Here is a 22,927-nt window from a genome sequence, read left to right on the forward strand (position 1 = left end):
ACCATTACAAAGTCCTTTGTTCTTGTTGAGCTCCCTGTCTCTCCATGATTGCCGTGCACTCATTACATCATTACAATGTGTGTTTCCATACATGCACAATTTGTTAGCAGCCATCAAAACAGAAAATGTGTGTGTCCTACTTCTAGGAATCTCTCCTACAGAAATACTAGCCCAAGTGTGCACTGCATTAAGTGTACAAGGATGTTCCCTGGGGAACTGTAATATTGCTCTCCTTGGCACAGAATCTGGGTGACCCGGGACTTGAGAGACCCCACTGGGGTGGCTCTCAAAGAATTTGAAGAAGCCAGTCCTACTACAAAAACGGTGGTCTCATCTCTTGGTAGAAGGGAATAGTGTGTCTAAGACTGTGCCAGGGAGCAGCGAGGGGGTCATCAAGGAACCAGCAGACGGTGGCAAGTGGTTGGAGATCCCAGGTACCTAATTTCTGAGACCAAGGAGAAAGGAGACAGTAATCTTTAAAGCAGGTTAAAGAGGAGTCAGAGCAGAAAGATCAAGGCTCATAGAAGTGTCTCTAGAGAGTCATCCCAGCTTTCCTTACTACAGTTTAATTAAATAGAAAGGAAGACCAGAGCAAATAGGAATGAAACTCTCGCATGTGTGTCCTAGGAGACTACTATGAGAATGTTTATAGCAAACTAATTTGAAACAACAAAACCCTGGGCACAGCTCAAATGTCCATCAAGAAGAGAACTAAAAAATTGTGGTAGATGCCACACAACAGTGAAAGTGAACAGTGGTGGGCAGCCCGGGTGGCTCAGCGGTTGAGCGCCGCCTTCAGCCCAGGGCGTGATCCTGGAGACCCGGGATCGAGTCCCATGTCGGGCTCCCTGCATGGAGCCTGCTTCTCCCTCTGCCTGTGTCTCTGCCTGTGTCTCTGCCTCTCTCTGTATGTGTCTCTCATTAATAAATAAATGACATCTTAAAAAAAAAAGTGAACAGTGGCCACACATATTAGCATGGATGAATATGGCACAATTTTGGTCAACCAGCAAGGCACAGAAGAATGTACATAATATAGTTCCATTTATAGAACAATTTGAACACAAGGACATACACTATCTTGTTTAAAATACATATTTGAGGGGATCCCTGGGTGGCTCAGTGGTTTAGTGCCTGCCTTTGGCCCAGGGAGCAATCCTGGAGTCCCGGGATCGAGTCTCATGTCAGGCTCCCGGCATGGAGCCTGCTTCTCCCTCCTCCTGTGTCTCTGCCTCTCTCTCTCTCTCTCTCTCATATATATATATATATATATATATATATATATATATATATATATATATCATGAATAAATAAATTAATTTAAAAAATAATAATAAAATACATATTTGATAAAACTGTAAAGAAAAATGGGGACTTCAGATAAGGAATGTGAAGTTTATATGGAGCAGTTATAGGAACAGTAGGAATCAGGCTAAACAGAGCCTAAGTTGGTTTAAACCAACTCACAGAGCAGAAAGGCAAAAGCAGAGGAGGGTAGTAAGGTCAGGGCTCCCTCGCTTTATACTTGGACCACCCTCATAACTAGAAAACTCAAGGCTACCCAGGGCAAATGAAAACCTCTGTTCTAACCTCTCCTCTCTTCCATCTATTTGAGCCAACACATACTCCTACCTACAGCAATGAGTAGCCAGGGGAATTCTGCATGCTGATTGGCTTAAAACCAGGATCCGGAACCAATCGCTAACAAGATTGGCTCCTGACTCAGTCACTCCAAGAGGGACACATGGAGTAAAGGTAAGTAAGATGGCAAACTACTGGATTCAGAAATAATATTAAATTTCAACAATGTCCTGGTTTCTCTTGCTAGTTTGAAAAGAATACCTAGGAATAAAGAAATCAAACAAGGCAAGAGGAACCAAGGGTGTAAAAGTGTGTCAACAGGGATGGAGTATAAGAGCATACTGAGTAGGACCAAATAAGCCCAACCACTTAGGGCAGTAGGAGCAAAGGTAACCATAAGCTTCTATCAAGTGTCTGTCATGCACTGATACTCTCGTTTGCTCCTGACTACAATCCTATGATGCTTGTTTCATCAACCCCATTTTACAGATGAGGAACTGGACTCAGAAAGGTTCAGTATCTTGCCCCAGGTCAAAAAGATAGGAAATGGAAAAAAAAAAAAAAAAAGATAGGAAATGGGGGTGGGGAGTGCCTGGGTGGTTCAGTCTGTTAAGCCTCTGCCTTCCACTCTGGTCATGGTCCCAGGGGTCCTGGGATTGAGCCCAATTAGGCTCTCTGCTCAGTGGGGAGCCTGCTTCTCCCTCTCCCTCTGCCTGCCACTCCCCCTGTTTGTGCTCTCTCTCTCTCTCTCTCTGTCAAATAAATACAATCTTTTTTAAAAAGAAAAAAGATAAGAAATGGGGAGGGAGCCAGGATTCAAACCCAGATCCAGGGCCTTCCAAGTTCATGCTCTTTCCAGTGAGAAACTGGGTAGAAGAATAGCAGGATGGGCAGCAAGACCAGTCTTGACCTCTCCAAGGTGTCCAAAGCCTACTTCTTCCAAGGCGAGGCCCAACTGCTTAGGACCCATGTACCTCTAAGCAAGGACAGCCAGCATACCTACTTTCCTGAATGCCCTATCCTGGTTATAACAGCACCACTCAGGTAAAAAGATTCAGAGACAGCCTCAAAGTCAGGCTCTGTGTCTTTTAACTACTGCCTCCAACCCCCGCCCCAACTCAGAGATCACTATGTCAGGTCATTTTCCACCTATAGGGGAAAAAAATCCACAAAACCATGCTTCCTCTAAAGAAATCCAAAATCACATGCTCCCTCCTCTCCCAAACCCCTACTCAAACCACAGCCCCTGAAGGGACAGTCCTACATAGGACATGGCTGTCCACTCCCTCCCAAGCATGCCCATGACCTAGGTGGACATCCTAGTCAATGATATAGCACCATCAGGCTTATATCCAAGGAGTACATCTACCCCACCGAATCATCCATAAGCAGAAACTCTCTAGGCCAAATGCCAACTGCTTCGTTTGGAGCATTGGTTAAGATTTCAAGAAGGGTAAGAGACAGCAGAAAGGGAAGAACTACAGAAACATATTACAATTCTGTTAAAAATCCAATTAGCATAGAGTTTCTGACAGCACAGAGACTAAAAGGGACCTTCTTTTCCCTCTGGAAACAGAGTGAGCCGGATGGGTGTCTGCTTTCATATTGGTGCTTGCCTTATACTGTCTTTAAAAAAAAAGAAAAAGTATCAGGCCACCCCAAAATACGTCCTATTAGCTGGATACTCTTCTCTCTCCTTCCAATGACACATACTCACTCCATCTGCACTGTCTTCAGAAAAATAACAAGCTGATCACCAGACAATTTACTCCAGGGCTCAAATGCCATCCTTCCTTCCTGCTACCCCCTACCCCCGCCCCGCTTCCCCCACCCCCCATGTCTCCCCTTCCGCTCTCCCCTTGCCTCCCTACAGCTCTTCTCTCCCCCTTTCTTTCTGGGCTGTGGAAAGAATCGATTAAGCTCCCTGTCCAACATTTGCAGCATGCCTCTTTCTCTTTCCTGAGACTCCTTCAGCTGTGGGGAGACCCAGGTCCCAGTCGGGGCATTGTTGCGGGAGCCCATGGGCTGAAGGAGCAGGCGAGGGGGTTCGGTCCGGCAGATGCCTTTTTTGTCAAAGACAAAGGCCCCCCGCCGAGCCTCTCCACTTTTCAGCACTTTCATCCCCCTCAGATCAAAGGGCTGCTCTGCATATGAAAGGCACCGCCCATTATGCGGCTCCCATTAGCCCCGCACCACCCCACCAGCCTCCCGGCTCCGGGAACAAAGGCGCTCGCATCTGTTCAGGCGCAGGCCTCACCTTCTGGGGCGGTGGGTTGTTGTGTCTTTTTTCTTGGTTCACTTTTGAGAGCCATTCGGCCCCTTGAAGTAGAGCTGGAGAGCAGTAGGGGAAGGTCTTCCTTGTCCTCAGAACATTCCGCCCCATATTGTTTCGAGCCCCCTTGAGGGTTTCTGGTCCTCGCCTCTCCCCACCTCACCTGAGCATCGAGCAGCAGCAGCAGCAGCAGCGGGGACGCCCTCCTCAAGCGAGTTTCTGTTCTGCCTTCCAGCCACTCTGTAAAACCCCTCCTCCTCCTGTACCTGAAAGGAGACTATTCCCAGGGAATAGTCTAGATCAGCCCTCAAAGCCAGACGGTGAGAAATATACATGCTGCCTGACACGGGAGATACAGCTTCCACACACTTGTTTGCACACTGAGGTCTGCTTTCCAGGGGGACAAAGAGCACTCCTGAGAACCTGGACCTGAGCTCTTCGCGGCAAAAGGACTCAAGCGTGAGGATGAAAGAAACTTCTCTTCAGTGACATTCCAACCTGAAGAAGCATCCTTCTGTAAATGCTGCTGGCCCCTGAATCCCGGGAAAGCACCCGGAGAGACCCAGCAGAATGCCCCAGGCTGACCAGGCCTTCTTCGGACTCGGCCTGCCATCCCCTCCCCTCTGCTCTCCTTCGTCAGGCCTCCTGACCACTCTCTCTCCCTTCCACCCAGTCCACATCCTGCCCTGATGCACACGGGCCTCCTGTTACAAACTGAACTGTGTCGCCCACCCACCCCCAAATTCACGTGATGGAGCCCTAACTCCCAATGTGACTGTATTTGGAGACAAGGCCCCTAAGGAGGTAATTAGGGTTACATGAGGTCATAAGGATAGGGCCCTGATCTTATAGGACTACAGTCCCTCTAAGAAGAGAAAGAGACACCAGAGAAACCCCCCACACACACCTCCCCTCCCCCATACACACACACAGAAAAAGCCATGTGAGGACACAGCAAGAAGAGGGGACCATCTGCAAGCTGGGACAGCCTGCACCGGAAACACACCCTGCCAGCACCCTGATTTTGTACTTTGACCTTCTAGAACTGCATGAAAATAAATTTCTGCTGTTTACACTCCCCTGTCTGTGGTATTCTAGGATGGCAACTAGAGAAAACTGATACACCTCCTTCCCCAAACCCCACACAATGCTGAGGTGACAGTAAGAACAAATAACCAACCTCTTACCTCCAAGGCCTAGTGAAAGTTACCACCTCTGCTAAGCACTTGCTGACTATCTCAGCCCCTCCCCAGAAATCTCCCTTCTCTTAACCTCTGTTGCCCTGAAAGGTAGTTTTTTAAAGTGCTGACAAGACAAGCAAGCTTCAAGAACAACAGACTATGAAGAACCCAATTAAAAGCACAATAAAGCTAATGAACTGCACCCACTTCACCACACTCAGAACTGTTCCTGGGGCTAATTAGGCAGGAATGGCAAGCAGTTCGTCTAGATGGCTACACACGCTTGGACTTCTAGAGTCCAACCTGCTCCTGGATGTTCCCTTATTTTGTATTTTCTCCAATATCCGTTATCAGCTCTATGTCAGGTTTCTGTCGTACGAACAAACTCCAGTCCACAGAGAGCTCAGGCCCCAGTCCCGCCATGTCTTCCTCTCGCTGACCCTGGGTCCTGAGCTAACAGCTGGAGCTCCTACTGAGGGGCCAACTCCAACACCCTGCAGCAGTGACCGGGGCAGCAGCCCATCTAGCCCACACCTGGCTGCCAGGTGCACTGACCTGCAACATTGCTCTTGGAGCTCCCACTTGCCCCTGAAAACCACTCGGCATGCATGGAGTTTTCCCAGTCTCACACTCAAACCCTTTCCAGCATCACCCTCCACCCCACCTGACACGAGTGCTCATGGAGCCGAAACACCACCATTTGGCCAGCACAGCATGCTGGTCCCCAGGTTTGCCTACACTGTTGGCCCATTTGAAGTGTCTCCCTCATTTTCCCCTGCCTGTCTAAATCCTAGCCTCCCCTTGAAAATCCAGCTCAATAGTAAAGTAGCCTGGAGGCCCCAGGGGGGTGCAGTCAGTTGAGCACCCTACCCTTGGTTTCAGCTTAGGTGGTGATCTCCTAAGGGGTTGTGAGGTCGAGCCCCGCCTCGGGCTCCACATTCAGCCCAGAGTCTGTTTGAGACCACCTCTCCCTCGTTCCCTCACTCCACGATCCTTGCCAGTTCCTCCTTTTGGGCTGCTGTTCTGACCCTCCTCTTTCCACGTCACACATTTTTCACCTCTCCCTGCCCTCCCTCCCCACCTTCCCTGTGCTGTGGTGGGGTGTGACAGTTCAGATTATAGGTATTCTTGCCCTAAAGGTAGAAAACAGAAACAGAGGACAAGGGGGGGGGGGCGGAATAAGCAGAGAGGAGGATCAGGAAATGGGTTCTTGTAGCACAAGACTAGAGTTTTCTTCTTGCTTTTCCAGTCTATTCCTAAGAGATGAAATGGGAACCACAGACATGTTCATTCGCTGGGCTGCCATAACAGAGCACCATGGACTGGGTGTCTTAAACAACAGAAATGTATTTTCTCTTGGTTCTAGAGGCTGGAAGTCAGAGATCATGGTGTCGGCAGGGGTTGTTTCTCCTGCAGTCTCTCTCCATGGCTTGTAGAGGGCTGTCTTCTCCCTATGTCTTCACATGGTCCTCATTCTGTGGTATCTGTGTCCTAATGTCCTCTTATTTTTTTAAAATATTTTATTTATTTATTCATGAGAGATACAAAGAGAGAGTGAGAGGCAGAGACACAGGCATAGGGAGAAGCAGGCTCCATGCAGGGAGCCCGACGTGGGACTCGATCCCAGGTCTCCAGGATCACACCCGGGGCTGCAGGCGGTGCTAAACCACTATGCCACCAGGGCTGCCCTGTCCTCTTCTTATAAGGACACTGATCATACTGATTTAGAGCCCACCCTGGTGATCCCATTTTAACTTAATTACCTCTTTAAAGACCCTTTCTCCAAATACAGTCACATTCTAAAGTACTTGGGGTTAGGGTTTCAAAATGTGAATTTGGTCAGGGGAACACAGCTCAGTCCATAACAGGGACCAAGGGTAGAGTTGCATAATTTGGACATGGTGACAAGAACAGGAGTCCAAGACAAAAGGAGGAGCTGACAAAGACCTTGGAAGTTGGAATCCAGGAAGGGAGGTGGGAGTGGCAGGAGAGTGAAGGGGGAGGCCAGGGAAGGGGCACAGGCAGGTGTCAAGCCCCTGAGCTCAGACTCAGTCGCAGATTGTCTCAAATGTCTACAAACACGGTCCCTCTGCCCAGCGCTGGATTTGCAGGGCCATCCTGTAGGACTCTTGGCCCTACAGCATCTCAGAATCACTTCTGGGCCTGGGCCAGGTCTATAACACCAGCCATCTCTTCAGACAGTATCCAGTCTATGACCATCACCACTGCAACTGCAAACGTAGCTGACTGGGGCCAGGCAAACTGGGGGCCCCACTGAAGCCCCAGACAGCACAGAGCATCCCCAGAGCTGTCCTCTCCCTGAGAAGTCAGTCAGCAGCACCCCACAAGGATGTTCTGTTCAGTGATAAACAACCTTGTCTACCCAATGTACCTGCCAAGAGCAGAGGCTCACCTGGAATGCAGTCAAGGAACCCAGGGATGGGTAAAGCGACCCCAGGTTTTTCATGTTGTCATCCACATTTCATGATTCCACAGCCTTTGCTGAGGTTGGCACCAAAGCCCCACTCTCTCCCTTTTAAAGCCTGAATGGAAAGGCAGGGCTTCATGGAAGGGTGTGGGGAGGAAGGGCAGCACAAGATGTGTCAGGAGGGATAGTGGAGAAGCAGAGAAGTGCCATAATGTTCAAGGTGTGACATCAGAAAATGCCACCAACATCCCCCTCCAGAGTCCAGGGCAGCCTCGTTCCAACAATGGGCCACAGAGTACCTCATCCTGCTGAGACTTTGGCTCCTTGGAGGGCCCCAGGGAACAGCTGGTCCAGTCCCACCCGAGTCCTTCCCCTTTCCCTTTCCCTTCTGGAATCTCCTCCAAGCAGGGTAGACTCTGTCTCACCCACCCCGGCTTGAGGTAGATTCTAGAGGAGCAACAAAGCACTCACACTCTCACAGGCCCTCCTAAAGAGATATGTGGGACTTGTTCCTAGAGTCTAGGGGTGTCCTGGAATTGATCCACCACAGAAGAACTGGCCACTGGGGTGTTAAAGGAGCTCTCTGCTCCCAGCCTAGTTCACCAGGAAGGACACAGGGACATGGAACAGAAACAAGACTGTAGCATTCCTTGAAGTGCTTCTTTTATGACCCCAAAGGGAACAGAACAGCATCAGATCCAGCTGAGGTCGCAACGCCAGCAGCACATGTGGTATCCATGCAAGTGTACAAAAATATCTAAATTTTTAAGTTCACTTCAGACTTTAGAGAGGCACCCCAGAGCCAGGGGATGGCTGGATCATCATCAACTTTGTCTTTGTGTCCCTAAAATAAGAAACAGAGTGTCTGGCCCCTGTGGAGTGCTGAAGAAATATGTCCCAAATAAAGATCAGCCATTTAAAAAAGAGAGAGACTCAAATCCTGAGCAGGCCTGTTTTCAGGTGAAAACACAGAGCTCAAGTCTGCATCTGGAAGTTCGTGAAAATCACAGCCCACCACAAGGTACACAGTTGACTCAATTTTCCACTTCTGATCTAAAAATAAGAAAGTAAAGGGATGGCCAAGGTGAAGAAATGTCACAGAAGACCTTCCTGGGTGAACTAATGGTTCAGTTCGGGCTTCCCATGTCTGAGGACGGTGCCCTTCATGATGGCTATGTTGATGTTCCTGTGTGTAAGCAGGCCCAAGGTCGATTCAGGGCCTAGATGTCACAGGCTCCTAGGGCATTTACACTTACTGTAGCAGTTTGCCCAACTATGCAGAAGAACACGAAAATGCTACAGAACAATGTTGGGAAGGAATGCAAAACAAGCAAACAGTGAAAGAAAAGTAAAAAGATTGTACATAATGCGAATTTTAACATGCTGGTCTTAACACAGTTAGAAAGGCCACTTTCCAACTTTTTAAAGTAATTGCCACACGTTCATGTTGTGTCCCATTTCAGGCAAGGGATCCACAAGCTCACTGTCTCCCGATGGCCTCACTGACACATTCAGCAGCAGTCCTGCCCATTATCCTAGAGCCACTCGTGAGCCCCGTCTGCGTGCAGACACCGTGCCAGGAGCCAAGGCACAAGGACAGAGAGAGCATGGCCCAGCCTTCGAGAAGCCTGCACCTCTGAGACGGGCAGTCATCAGGGCTCCAGCAGAGGCTTCCACAGGGACGCTAAGAACAGCGGAGTGTCAACTCTGGCCTTGGGAATGCTTCACTGAGGAAATAATGTGTAAGCTTAATCAGCCAGACTGAGGAACAGCATGAGGAGGGGTTCCCGGCAGACAGGGCTGCATGTGCCTCAAATAGGTCACTATTAAGAATGTTTGTGCTCACAAACAAATCTGCCCATATTTTAGAAACCAATTCCCTTTCAGAGACATCATATGTTTTTTTCTAGACCTTTATTTTAAGCCAAACCTACCCAGGAAAAATAAAACCTCAAGATCTCCATCTTTAAGCACATTCCATTTCCATTCTGGAAAATGTGAAAAAATCACCCATCAGTATTGTGATCAATTTCAAAAATGAGACCATCTGCTTTTATTGGAATTCATGACTGGGGAGTAGGAAATCCCCCAGTAAGTCAGACCTGTGGAGCTGGCAGCTGGCAGCACTCAGAAACAGCACTGGATTAGAAAACCGGAGTCTAAAGCCATACCACCCTACAGTCAGTCACTCAATCTTGGCTCATCTCGGAACCTAAGCAAGGTCGGGCTTGGGGAGTACTTGGATGGGAGAAAATGGGAGTCTAGGGAGCCTGGGCCAGCCCTGCTCAGTCTCACTGTGACCCCAAGCCATTCACCAAGGTTATTCCAACAGCAAACTGACCCCAGTGGGGCCTCTGCTGACTGACCTACCAGCCTTATTCTGTGGCCTCAGGGGAACAGAGACCTGCGGAGAGGCCTGCAAAGTACAAAAACGATGCACCCCGTGTTTTCCTAGGATTGGGCTATCCTGGGCCTGGCAGGTCCCCGTTCTCCTACGCAATCTGACCCTACGTTCTCAGGAGGCTTTTTCAGACTAGCCAGCACCTCCCCAGCTCATGCCTCTCCTACCTACATCCATATCTGGACCTTAATAGCCAGAGATGGAGGCACACACCAATGGCATCTTTCTAGGAATCTGCCCCACCGGGGGCTGCCTCTACCACTCTGCACGCTCTGGACCAGAGCCCTATCCTAGAGCCACACTGGTTTCTTCTATTAGGGAACTGATCCATCTAAAGAAAACTTGCTCCAAAGAAGGAAAATCCCCATCTTCCCAACACCCCAAAACTGTAACTCAAGAAATGCACTTTTTCCTAAGATTCAGAAAGTATGTTCACTGGGCCCAAACCATTGTTTAAGGTTTCACTGCGGGAAAAAAATGACTTATCAGCAGACAGTGAGTTTTTAGGGTCCTGGATCAGAGGGCAAGAACTGGCAGTGACACCTGCTGCTGGAAGGGACAGCAGGCATGACAGGTGGAAAGGCCAACATGAAATATGTTAGTTAGTGCCATCTATTGGCAAGAGTAAACAGTACCAGAAGTGATTCTGTGCAACAGTAATTCAGATCATGAGAACCCTTCCGTATCACCTAAAGAGCATTCTGGGGTTGGCACAGGACTTTCACATCCAACTAACTTCAGTATCTTGGGATAAGGAAAGCCCAAAGATACAGGCTTTCCATATGGAAGGCAGAGGGAAACCCCAGGCCTACTGGCCTCATTCATGTTAGCCTTTGGATCCCATGACTCAGACCCCAAATCTAGATGAAACTGGGTCCCAAAGGACAGACTCCAATGCTGAGAAGATTGAGGCAGTTCCGAATTCCCGCCCCACCTCACCACGACATCCAGTCCATCACTGGGAAGTGGACAGGAGAATCCTGTGGTCGGACAGATTTGTTCTGGTCAGCCCCTCAGGGGAAGCAGACAGACAATGCCCTGGAGCTTGTGCAGAGAAATCTGGTGGAGTGTGACCATGGAAATAGGATTTTAGAAGATTCTCTAGGGAACTCTAAATCTTTAATGGGGACCCACGTGTGCAGCTGGGAAGGATGGGAGGGGACTCACAGGTGAGCCGTGCATCACTCAGACTCCGGCTCCAAATTCATTTGCCTTCTCCACATTAGGAATGGTAACACAGCTAACAGTACCAGGGAGATACGAACTTTGAAAGAGAACAGGCATTAAAATCTGACTCCATTCTGGAGCAGGAAACATCTGCCCTCAAATGGCAAGATCAAATCCACAGACAGGAAGTAAGCATCCTTACTTGTCAATGATAGATCTGGTCACTAAGAAAGCAAGAAGATCAACTACTGTTGTTAAAATACACAATTTCAATTGGGCGGTTAAATTAATATATAAAAATTAGTAACCAGATAGAAAACATATTGGGAAGACAGTCTTTTACCAGCAGGATTTTTTATTAAAAACAATGAATAAACCTATGACTTGAACAGAATCTAGATCAAGAACTCTATAAAATAAGAAAGAAGACTAAAATACAATTAGTAAATGGAAAGGATAGCACGTTCCTGGATTATTGGACTTAATATGAGGAAAAATGTCAGTTCTTCTCACACTAATGTAGAAATTAACACAATCATAATCAAAATGATCATCAAAATCATTAAGGAAATATTTAAATCCAGTCACTAAGAATGTGATATTGACACAGAAAGAGACAAACTGATCCGTGGAAATGGGAAGTAGAAACAGAAGAAGGGCACACGTGTGTGTGCTGCATGCATGTGTGCGTATATGTGAGAGAGAGAGAGAATGTCTCTATAACGATATGCTAAAAAAAAAGAGCATCACAAGTCGATGGAGAAAAGCTGACCCCAGGCCAGTTACATCAGAAAGGGCAGCCATAGGCATTGAGAGGCTCACAGAGTCAAGCCCTGACTAGGGAATGGGCAAAGGGTACAATGAGAGGACACATCACAAGCAGCATGGACTCCAAGTGGACCTGCCTCAAACACACTCAGATCCACAATCTGGATCTCTGCTATTCAACAGAAACATAGTGTCAATCACATATCTAAGTTTTCTAGTAGCCACAAAAAAAAAAAAAAAAAAAAAAAAAAAAGGTGAAATTAAATTTAAGTAAATTTAATGATATATTTTATTTAAGCCAATACATCCAAAGCATTATTATCTCAACATATAATCAATATAAAAAGTTATTCGTTTTTTGTATTTAGTTTTCAAAATCTGTTATGTATTTTCCACTCACCTGACATCTTAATTTGGATACTACATTTCCATCAGAAACACCTGATCTGTAGTTCGACTTCATATTTGTAGTTGAGAAAGGAGAACCACATGCCCAAGTTGTTCCAAACACACTTAAAAGTTTTCCAATAATTGGATCAATTATCAGTTTTTAAACTTTAATTCGAATTAACCAAAATAAATAAAATTCAAAATTCACTTCCTAAGTCACACTAGCCACATTTCAAGTGCTGAAAACCCAGTCATATGTGGCCAGTGGCTAATGAATTAGACTACAGAAGTCCAGAATCTTCCACTGCAACTCAAACCTCCAAGGTCTGACACTGACCATCACACCTGTTGGAGACTCAAAGTCACCATGACCTTTAATACATCTGGAATCAACCCCAAATTCCTCCATCTGTTGGTTAGGCAATCATGGGCAATGTTCTTAAGCTCCCTGAGCTCCAGTTTTTGCATCTATAAAATAGGGATGATGCTGCCCATCTTGTGAAATTCTAAAGATTAGATGTAAAATTACCAATGAGGTCTGGCTCATAGAAGGCAATATGTTAGTTCTCTTCCCCTTGTATTTATATAGTATTTATGAAATGTTTTCCAATTTACTGTTTTATTTGCTTCTGACAACAGGATGGTGGGGCAAGTATTATCATATCCCCATTTAAAAATGAGAAAACAAAGTTCAGAGATGTTAAGGGAACAGCTCAAAGTCATACACTGGTGATGGTACAAGAATCCTAACCCAGTGCATCTGGCTCTGAGTCCATTGCTTCTCCCACTGCCAGCACAGCGTTCCAGCCTCAGGTGCGCCTCAACCTGCCTCCAGCCTACCATCCAAGAGGAATGTGGGGAGCCCTGGAGTATAGGTTCGCAGGGCTCCTTCCAGGCAGCCTGCCCCTGTCTCCAGGAAGACTCAGGTTCTCCTCTGCCTCCTCCTGGCAACTGGTTGGAGAAGTGGCTCAGGAGCCTTCGGAGCCTGGCCGTCTCACAGTCTCACTGTGTAATCAGCATCCACTAACGTCTCTCTTCAGAGAACAGAGGAAGGAACCAACGACCCCTCAAACAGGCAAAAGAAAAGGACCCAAGGGAATGAGTTAAGCTCATCTTCTATCAAAATGGATGCGGATGATCCTACCGTTCTCTGGACTTACTAAGACAGGAGACTCCGTTGGCCACCACCCCAAAGCCTCTGATGGAATTCTTCAATTCCACACAGCAGTGAGAATGAATGATGGACAACTACACACAGCAATGTGGTGAATCACAAGGGTAATGCTAAGCGAAAGAAGCCAAGCCCCCTAAAGGGGGCACACTGGGTAATTTCATTTATGTGAAATTCTAAAAGAGTCAAACTAATTTATGCTTAAAGATTTTCAGGATAGTTGGGAGGTCAGGGGTAAATGCCAGGGTCAAGGGGCTTCTGGGGAGCTGGTGCTATTCTGTTACTGGCCCTGAGTGCTGGGCACATAATTGTGTTTGTGAAAATTCATCATGTGTACTTTTCTGTTTAGTTATGCTGCAAGAAAAACTTTACGCTAACTTTCTGGGGTGATGGGAATATTCAATAAATTGATCTGAGTAGTGGTTATATGGGTATAGGTATATGTTAAATGTCACTGACCAGGTCACTAAGGTTATATTTGACTGTTTATAAATGAAACATAGGAAGTTACCACCGCTCCCCCAAAAAAGAGTCTCAGGAATGTCATTTAATTTTTCCTCTTAAATTTTAAAAAACTCTAACTTCACTAGTTAACTTAAAGGTCTTATACAAAATTTAATTTATAAATATTAAATACGTATTTGAACATTAAGAAGGTGTCATGAAATCAAAATGACACTCTAGTATAAATATAGTGCTCTAAAATGTCTCTTAAATGTATTTATTATCTTAAGAGATGGTACTACACACCTTCCTACAAAGATACGTTGCTTAAGATAATATTTTACTTCCAAGCATTTTCCCCTCCCAATTGGAAGTATGAAAGAAGGCTTAGCTCGGGCAAAAATGCTCACAGATTTCAAACTTATAAGGTCAAATCAATGAGCCTTTAAATCAAAGCACTTCCCCTTTTATAGAACAATTAGCTCTTTGGGTTTCCAAAATAATGCAAGAGGGGGATCCCTGGGTGGCTCAGTGGTTTAGCGCCTGCCTTCAGCCTAGTACATTATCCTGGAGTCCTGGGATCGAGTTCCACGTTGGGCTTCCTGCATGGAGCCTGCTTCTCCCTCTGCCTGTGTCTCTGCCTCTCTCTCTCTCTCTCTCTGTGTGTGTGTGTGTGTGTCTCATGAATAAATAAATAAATCTTTTTAAAAAATAATTTAAAAAATAATAATAATGCAAGAAAAACTTCCCCAGGAGATTGATGCAGAAAATTACTGGTTCCTTCATTTGTCTAATAATCTCAATATGCCAAATACTATATTTTAGCACCTGAGTATTTATTAATATAGAATCTTAGCAAGGTAAATTAAATTCCTATAAATTTTTTTAATTCCTATAAATTTTATTATTAACTCAGGAACACTATGTTCAGGCTACTGAATGTCCTTAAAGTCTATGTAACAACCCACCTGAGTTCAGCATTTCTAGATCTGCTAAGGCCTAGAGGGTTGAATTTTATTCTGATGGCCAACCTCCCAAGGTCAACCGTTGAGAATATTTACACAAGAAGAAAACTTATCAACAATAATGTTGATTATCAACAATTATCAAAATAATCAACAATATTGTAACAACTTTGCATGGTCACAGATGGTGACCATGCTATTATGGTGAACATTTCACAATGTATATAATTGCTAAATCACTATGTTGTACACCTGAAACTAATATAATACTATATGTCTATACTTCAATTAAAAAAAAATTTTTTTAATTTGTTTTAAAGTGGGACACCTGGGTGGCTCAGCGGTTGGGCATCTGCCTTCGGCTCAGGGCATGATCCTGGGATCCTGAGATCGAGTTCCACATCGAGCTTCCTGCATGGAGCCTGCTTCTCCCTCTGCCTGTGTCTCTGCCTCTTTGTGTCTCTTATGAATAAATAAATAAAATCTTTAAATAAATAATAAAAATTAAAATCTGCCTCCCTCAGAGGCATCTAACATACTTTAAAACATTAACAACAACAAATTTCACCAAACCAATTAAACAATAGCACTGATAAAGTGTCACGTGTCCTATGAGAAATGAAGAACTCCTTAAGCATGAACTAAACTCCAGTATCCTGCATGGAGCCTGCTTCTCCCTCTGCCTGTGTCTCTGCCTCTCTCTCTCTCTCTCCTGTCTGTGTATTCTAATGAATAAATAAATAAATAATCTTTTTAAAAAAAGGAAAAGATAATTATTAAAAAAAAAAAAAAAAAGGGGCAGCCCCTGTGGCCCAGCGGTTTAGCGCCACCTGCAGCCCGGGGTGTGATCCTGGAGACCTGGGATCGAGTCCCACATCAGGCTCCCTGTGTGGAGCCTGCTTCTCCCTCTGCCTGTGTCTCTGCCTCTTTCTCTCTATGTCTGTCATGAATAAATAAATAAAATCTTATTATAAATAAAAAAAATAAATAAACTCCAGTATCCTGAGGGAGGGGCTGAACGTAACTCTGCCTTACCAAGGAATTTTCTGTGGGGAGTGTATCATTTTCAAGCCATACCATAGGCCATACGCTGTGATAGTCTGACATTCACATTGTCCATGTCCTCTCAGTGCAGCCTGTTAATGAATGACCTAAACTAAAACAAGTGACACAGGTTATGCCAATACTTGTCAGGATAACAAGAGAAAAAACCTTTTCTCTCTCAGTAATCCACATATAAATGATATAACTGACCCTCGGGCTTATTTTTTAACCCTCAGGATAACATTCTTGAGCAAAGACAATTTTTGGATAAACTGTGTTTCTGCTCCATCTCCGTATTATAATTCAGTGAACTCACTCAAACCCCATGTCCTTCATGCAAAGAGGGTCTTACCTGTGAAAAGTTGAGCCCATTCAGCGGATGGCACTGCTCTTCCACCTTTTCCACGGCCCCAGTCTGTTTCCTCAGCCGCTCGGCCTCCTGGGCAAGGTACAGGTCTAAGACAGGCACCCCACGGGACTTAATGTCCACTTCAGTCAGGGAGTTGACCATGAGCATCACCCAGATGGGCCTCTTCCGCTCCCAGTTCCCCGCAATGGCATTGAAGAGGTAGTCGGCATAGAGACCTTTGCCCCGCTGGTCTGGGGTCATCCACGAGGGCATCATGAGCTTGACATACTCTAGGTGGCGCTTGAGGCGGCAATAGATGTCCCTGGGGAGCACGTCCTGGAGGTTCTCACCCTGTGGCAACATCTGACAGCTGGTGAGGGCTGAGATAGTGTAGGGGTCCGTGAGGTCCAGCTCGAAGTACACAATGCTGCTCTGCTGAAAAGCCTCCTTGGAGTTGTCGGGGATGAAGTCCCAAACCCGAGTGTACGGAACGTGGATCGTGCCAAAGAAGTAAGACGGCGGGTCTCGCTTTATGGTCCACAAGAAGGAATTCAATTCACTTTGCTGAAAGCAAACAGAAAGGACGTTAAGTCATGATATGGAAGGTCAGAAACCTGACAGGGGAAAACGAATTGGAGAGACAAGTCACGCTGCAGGAGAAAAATGATCAAAGTTCAATTTCGACTTCGGAGTCCAGGTAGAGTCACCGGCCAGCAGCAGGAGTCTCGAGGCAGCATTTTTCTCTCTTCCACCGCAATGCGGATTAAAGTCAAAAAAGTATTAACAGTCCTTGAGCTTGCTCTAGCAATGAGGTAGGGCAGGAGGTAAAGCAGAGAATCTCAAGGGATTCCTAGGACACAGCTGGAACAGATGAAGGGACACGTGAGGAGACCACTGTTACCTCCCAGGCAGGCACACTGGTGGTGCCTGCTTCTTCAGATTCCAAGTCCAACATTCCCAAAATCAGTGGCTCTCAATGGCTGTACATTCTCTCCCAGCAGTTTCACAGGCTGAGCAGCAGTGCGCATCCGCCTGAGGCCAAGCTGTCATGCCCTGAGTGTCTCAGTTTCAACAGCAGGCACTTATGAAGTGTCAGTTTATTAGGAGACCCCTGTACAAAGACATGCACAGGGCAGCCCTCAAGGACTTCAAGTCGTAGTGTCAGATAGACTCATGAGGTGAACCATTCATCAAGCAGCCCAGAAAGGTGAAAAATCCAGATTTACAGAAAAGGCAGTTCTTTACAAAAAGCTTTGATTTCAGCAGCTTTTTAAGTGACATGCTTTCCTGGATTGTGGAGTTTCAACTTACAATCAGCTCTCATCATTGTCATAGCTACATTCTACAAAGTCCCCACAAACACTGAATTACCAAATAATGAACCACTGCTCCTAGGAGAAATACAAGGGTTAGGTTCTTACAAGCCTCTGGTCACAACATTTTGTTTTGTATGTGCTTTTCAAAGTACCCTATTCAGTATGTTGTTGATTCATTAATAATGACCTCATGGCCAACAGCACTACTATTCATACCTGAACGAAGCTCATCTAACACATACATTTTCTCCCTAAGGCACACCCTCCTAAGCAGCCTCCTGGTGCTTAAGAACACTAGGCAGTATCTATGTTTGGTTATTTTAAACAGTGAGACCACCCACAAAAAAAGCACAAAAATGCAAAAAAAAATGTAGCATTAAGTAGACCAGCAAAAGAACACTTGTTCACCTATTACTTGTTTGAGAGCTGAAACAAAGCACAGCATCAATTTCTTTGACTTCAGTTGAGTGTGTGCATTGGGGGACTCAAGTTTTTCCCAGTTCTGGAACAGCTGCACATGACCATGAAAGTGCCACAAGCATTGGGGTTACAAATCAATTTTAGCAAGTAGGCCAATTCACAAATATGGAATCTACAAATAAGGAGGATCAGCTGTATTTGCATTTGTGTGCTTAAGTAGCAATAACCTATTTTTAAATGAAATGTTACACAGAATCTCAAAATTTACTAAGACAAAAGCTGGTTGATGCAGGGGCCCCATTACCACAGCTTTCAACCTTCTCTTCTCCTCTTGCCCCCTGGCCATCTTCCACAAAAACAATCCTGAGCACTCAGAGGAGGGCAGAGAACACAAGGGCTGGGCATGAGACAATAGTGGGGAAAGGTGGGCAGTAAATGGGCTCATTTACTGGATAAACACTATTGGCTAAAGCAGCCTAAGCCACTGCTGGCCACTCGGGAACAGGCCTAGTGCTCCAGAAGGGCTTTTCAAAAGCAACTAGAAGTCTTGAGTTTAAATAAAATGTTCAAATTAGAGGGGCACCTGAGTGGTTCAGATGGTTGAGCATCTGACTCTTGATTTCAGCTCAGGTCATGATCTCAGGGTCATGAGATAGAGCCCCACAGTAGGATCTGCACTGGGTGTAGAGCCTGTTTAAGATTCTCTCTCTCCCGGGCAGCCTGGGTGGCTCAGCAGTTTAGCATCGCCTTCAGCCCAGGGTGTGGTCCTGGGGTCCCAGGGTCGAGTCCCACATCGGGCTCCCTGCATGGGGCCTGCCTCTCCCTCTGCCTGTATCTCTGCCTCTCTCACTGTTTCTCATGAATAAATAAATAAAATCTTAAAAGAAAAAAAGACTCTCTCCTGAGGCACCTGGGTGGCTCAGTGGTTGAGCATCTGCCTTTGACTCAGCTGATCCTGGGGTCCAGGGATCAAGTCCCACATCGGGCTCCCCGCAGGGAGCCCGCCTCTCCCTCTGCCTCTGTCTCTGCCTCTCTGTGTGTCTCTCATAAACAAATAAATAAAATCTTTTTTAAAAATTCCATTTGAAATATGTTGCTTCCATTTTCTCAAATGCCACACAAGCCAAACAGAACATATCTCACCAGCCCCCAGCCTATGGCCTTGTGTTTTATTTTGTTTTGTTTTTTAAGATTTTATTTATTTATTCATGACAGACACACAGAGAGGCAGAGACACAGGCAGAGGGAGAAGCAGGCTCCATGCAGGGAGCCTGATGTGGGACTCAATGCCGGACCTCCAGGATCACACCCTGGGCTGAAGGTGACGCTATACCGCTGGGCCCTTGTGGGTTTTTTGGAAAGTATTTAAGTTAACAATTCTGTTCACACATCCAGTTTTTCAAGACTGCACTAATTGGTGAGAGGAGCCTAAATTCTGCCTCTGTCTCAGCTACCTCCCTGAGATTTTTAAAAGCCACTTCATTTCTCTGTACCTCAGTTTCCCCATCTTTAAAAGTTAGATAACAAAATCTGTCATAAGTTATGGGGGCAAACAAACTAGACAGGTAATTGTTCAATGAATGGACAAATGAAAGAGAACATATTTTTAAAACTTATGATTGGATTGATATTAAGAGATGAATCAAGTTCAAGGTCTCCAGCTAGCCTTCAGGCATCCTCTTATGGCGTAATGACTGTCTCGGGGGTTATGTAAATAGATCAAAAAGCCAAACTGAAACTCCATCTAAAACAATGGCAGCCAAGGCTAATTAAGCAGTCAAACGCCTCTCTGTTTTTTAGAATTAGATAAGCCCATAGAAAAACAGTGGCTAACTAGATGCCAGTTGAAAGCCAAGACTGACAGTTATAGCTTTGGTTCATTTAAAATGGGTCACAAGGGCAGCCCCGGTGGTGCAGCGGTTTAGTGCCGCCTGCAGCCCGGGGTGTGATCCTGGAGACCTGGGATCGAGTCCCACGTCGGGCTCCCTGCATGGTGCCTGCTTCTCTCTCTGCCTGTGTCTCTGCCTCTCTCTTGCTCTCTCTGAATAAATAAATAAATAAATCTTTAAAATAAAATAAAATAAAATAAAATAAAATAGGTCACAAAATAATCACCTGTAAATGAAACTGGTTTGGTACAGGTGGCCTTATAGGCAGAGGTTTCATTTGGCTTATTTGTTCATTCTATAGGGAAGAGTTGCTAATTGCAGGATCCTGAATGGTGATATGACTGGGCATCACTGACCTACAGAAGGGATCTGCTCACACAATTTCCACACATTCTACCAAGGGACTTCTACACAGTTTCCAACTGGGACACACAGCAAAGACCTAAAATGCTATTATTCAATCCATGGAAACAATCTAACTCATTGTCATCTGGTCGGAGACTATGATAGTAAACAAATATATTCCCCAGAAAATCCAGCCCGTGCTGCTGCATCATGGTTGGGGTTGGGGCATAGGCAGAGTGGGAGGGGTGGTTCCATTTCGGTTTGGTTTTGGTCTGTCTTTCCTGGATACCCTTAATCTCCCTAAAGTCTCATCCTACCTCAAAATACCTATACTTCTCTTTCGACCAAATCTGTTCAACTATAGGTATTCATTTTTATTTAATTATTTATTGCTGCCTTGTCAATTAGTATTAGTCTAGAAATGGAGTTGTCAGATGATCTTTTTGCTGAAATGCTCATATTTTAAAAACAACAACAACAAGACTCATGTTCTGGCATCCAGCTACATCGTAACAATAATGGCGCTAAGAACAGCCAGCTGTTATTAAATGTTCACTGTGCACCAGGAAAACCCAAGCATTGCACACAAATGCTCCTACTACATTTGTTCAGCATGCACTTATTCTACAATTATTTATGCAACACTTACTGTGTATCAGGCACTATTGTAGGCATGAGACACAGCGGTTTTCTAGAGCACTAGAAACAGAATAGTGAGTAAAAAACAGGTCACTAAAAATAGTGAGAAAAAAAACAGGTGCCTCAGTGATATCTGTTGTGAAGAATGTGAAAGCAGGAGAGGGAACAAGGAGTACTGGTGGAGGAGATATTCAGTCTTAAATAGGGTGATCATGTTTGGTAGGAGATTTAGGCCTTGCTGTGAAGGCAGGTGAAAAGGCAAACCAGGGGGAGAGCTGAGAGAAGACCATTCCCTCCAGGAAGAGGGAACAGCAGTGCAAAGGCCCCAAGGCGAAAGTTTCTAGCAAGGATGCCATCATAACTCCAGCAGGATGAGTGAAGAGGAAAGCAGGAGGAAATGTCAGAGAGGCGAGCAAGACCAGGCCACACTAAAGCTAGGGCAGGCTTTTGTGAGAGGAGCAAGATGAGCTGACCTAATGTGTGAACAGGATCACTCTGGTGGCCATGAAGAATAGACTACGGAGGGATCCGGGCAGATGCAAGAAAGTCAGTTAGAAGTTTCCAAAAGAATCCAAGCAAGAGAACACAGTGGTAGTGACAGAACTGAGATATGTTCAGGTTCTGGATATATTCCGAAAGCTAAAGCTAATAATAGGACTTGCTGATGAATCAGTTAATTAAAAGGATGAAGTTGCCATCAATCAAGATAGAGGAGAGAAGGGGATGGGACAAGAGCAGAGGGGAAGTTCAGAAAACTGGCCTGGGCCCTGTTGAGTCAAGATGTCAAGCAATCAGGTGGGGAGGTTGAACTGGTAGGTGGATGCAAGAATCTGGACTTTGAGAGAGGCCTGGGTCAGAAATAAAAACGGGGTAATGTCACTATTTAGATGTTATTTCAGGGGCAGCATGGGTGGCTCAGCGGTTTAGCGCCACCTTCAGCCCAGGGCCTGATCCTGGAGACCCGGAATCGAGTCCCACATCGGGCTCCCTGCATGGAGCCTGCTTCTCCCTCTGCCTGTGTCTCTCTGTCTCTCATGAATAAATAAATAAAAATAAAAATATTTTTAAAAAAATAGATGTTATTTCAAATCATGGAACTGAATAAGATGTCCAAGGGACTATGTGTAAATTAGGAAAGAAAAGGTCTAGGGGGCACGTGGGTGGCTCAGTGGTTGAGCATCTGCCTTTGGCTCAGGTTGTGATCCCAGGGCTCTGGGATTGAGTCCTGCATCAGGCTCCCCACGAGGAGCTTGCTTCTCCCTCTGCCTCTTTCTGTGTGTCTCTCATGAATAAATAAAATATTTAAAAAAGAAAAAGAAAAGAAAAGAAAAGAAAAGAAAAGGTCTAGAAATAAGCCAACCTTGCAAAGTCAAGGTACAGAAAAGCAGCCAGCAAAATAAAATGAGAGAAGTCGTTGTCAAGGATGCTAGGAAAATCGAAAGAGTAGGAAGCCAATCAAAGAACTTCAAGGAGGAGAACGTAAGCGAGGGGGCTCAGTGTGGCTGATGGGCCAAATGAGACAAAGATTTGAGGACTGACCTCTGGATGGAGCAACACAGGGGACCTATTGGTGGCATAGTGGGGCTGAAAGCCTGCCAGGCACCTATTCAGGAGAAAACGGGAAGAAAGGCAATTGAGAGGATACACAATTAGTTAAGGCGCTGGCCATTTCCATGTGCAGAAACAGACCTTGAGAGGTTTATGATGTTACCCAAGGTCCCATCGCTGCTGCAGGCAGGCTGGCTCCTGCGTTTGAAATACCATATTATGTGACCTTAAAATGCAACACACTTTCCTCATGATTCACCATCCTTTTTTTCCATGAATACTCTAAGAGGTGCACAGTTGCTCAGGAGCACTTCCTGACTCTGAATCTGAAAAGACTCTGTTCAGGTCCGGACCCAGGACCTCCCCCCAAAAAATCCACACCAACATTTTTAAATCATCACACTGCCAACTTTTCCCATTCTGTCTTTTCAAAATAATATGACTGGGGGGGGGGGTCCCACTTTTTTAAGCCAGGGGTTTTAAAGTGTTTTTAAAGAAATATTCCTCATTTTATGCTTCTTTTTTTTTAATTTTTTTTATTGGAGTTCAATTTGCCAACGTATAGCATAACACTCAGTGCTCATCCGGCCAAGTGCCCCCCTCATTGCT

At 45.6% G+C, this 22,927-nt stretch overlaps 1 protein-coding gene across 3 annotated transcripts in view; it reads right to left on the minus strand.

The window, feature by feature from the left end:
• TRABD2A (TraB domain containing 2A) overlaps positions 1–22,927 on the minus strand; it is a 166,108-nt gene that overhangs the window by 140,122 nt on the left and 3,059 nt on the right. For all 3 annotated transcript variants that reach the window (XR_012004320.1, XR_012004319.1, XM_072770019.1), the window contains exon 2: positions 16,165–16,725. Coding sequence is in view for 1 of the 3 variants with exons in the window: in XM_072770019.1 (XP_072626120.1) it covers positions 16,165–16,725 (561 nt within the window). In the remaining 2 variants the exon portion in view is untranslated. The remainder of the gene's footprint in view (positions 1–16,164; positions 16,726–22,927) is intronic.

This window comes from Canis lupus, chromosome 12 (genome assembly GCF_048164855.1).
Source record: "Canis lupus baileyi chromosome 12, mCanLup2.hap1, whole genome shotgun sequence".
In the NCBI taxonomy this organism is placed as follows: Eukaryota; Metazoa; Chordata; class Mammalia; order Carnivora; family Canidae; genus Canis; species Canis lupus.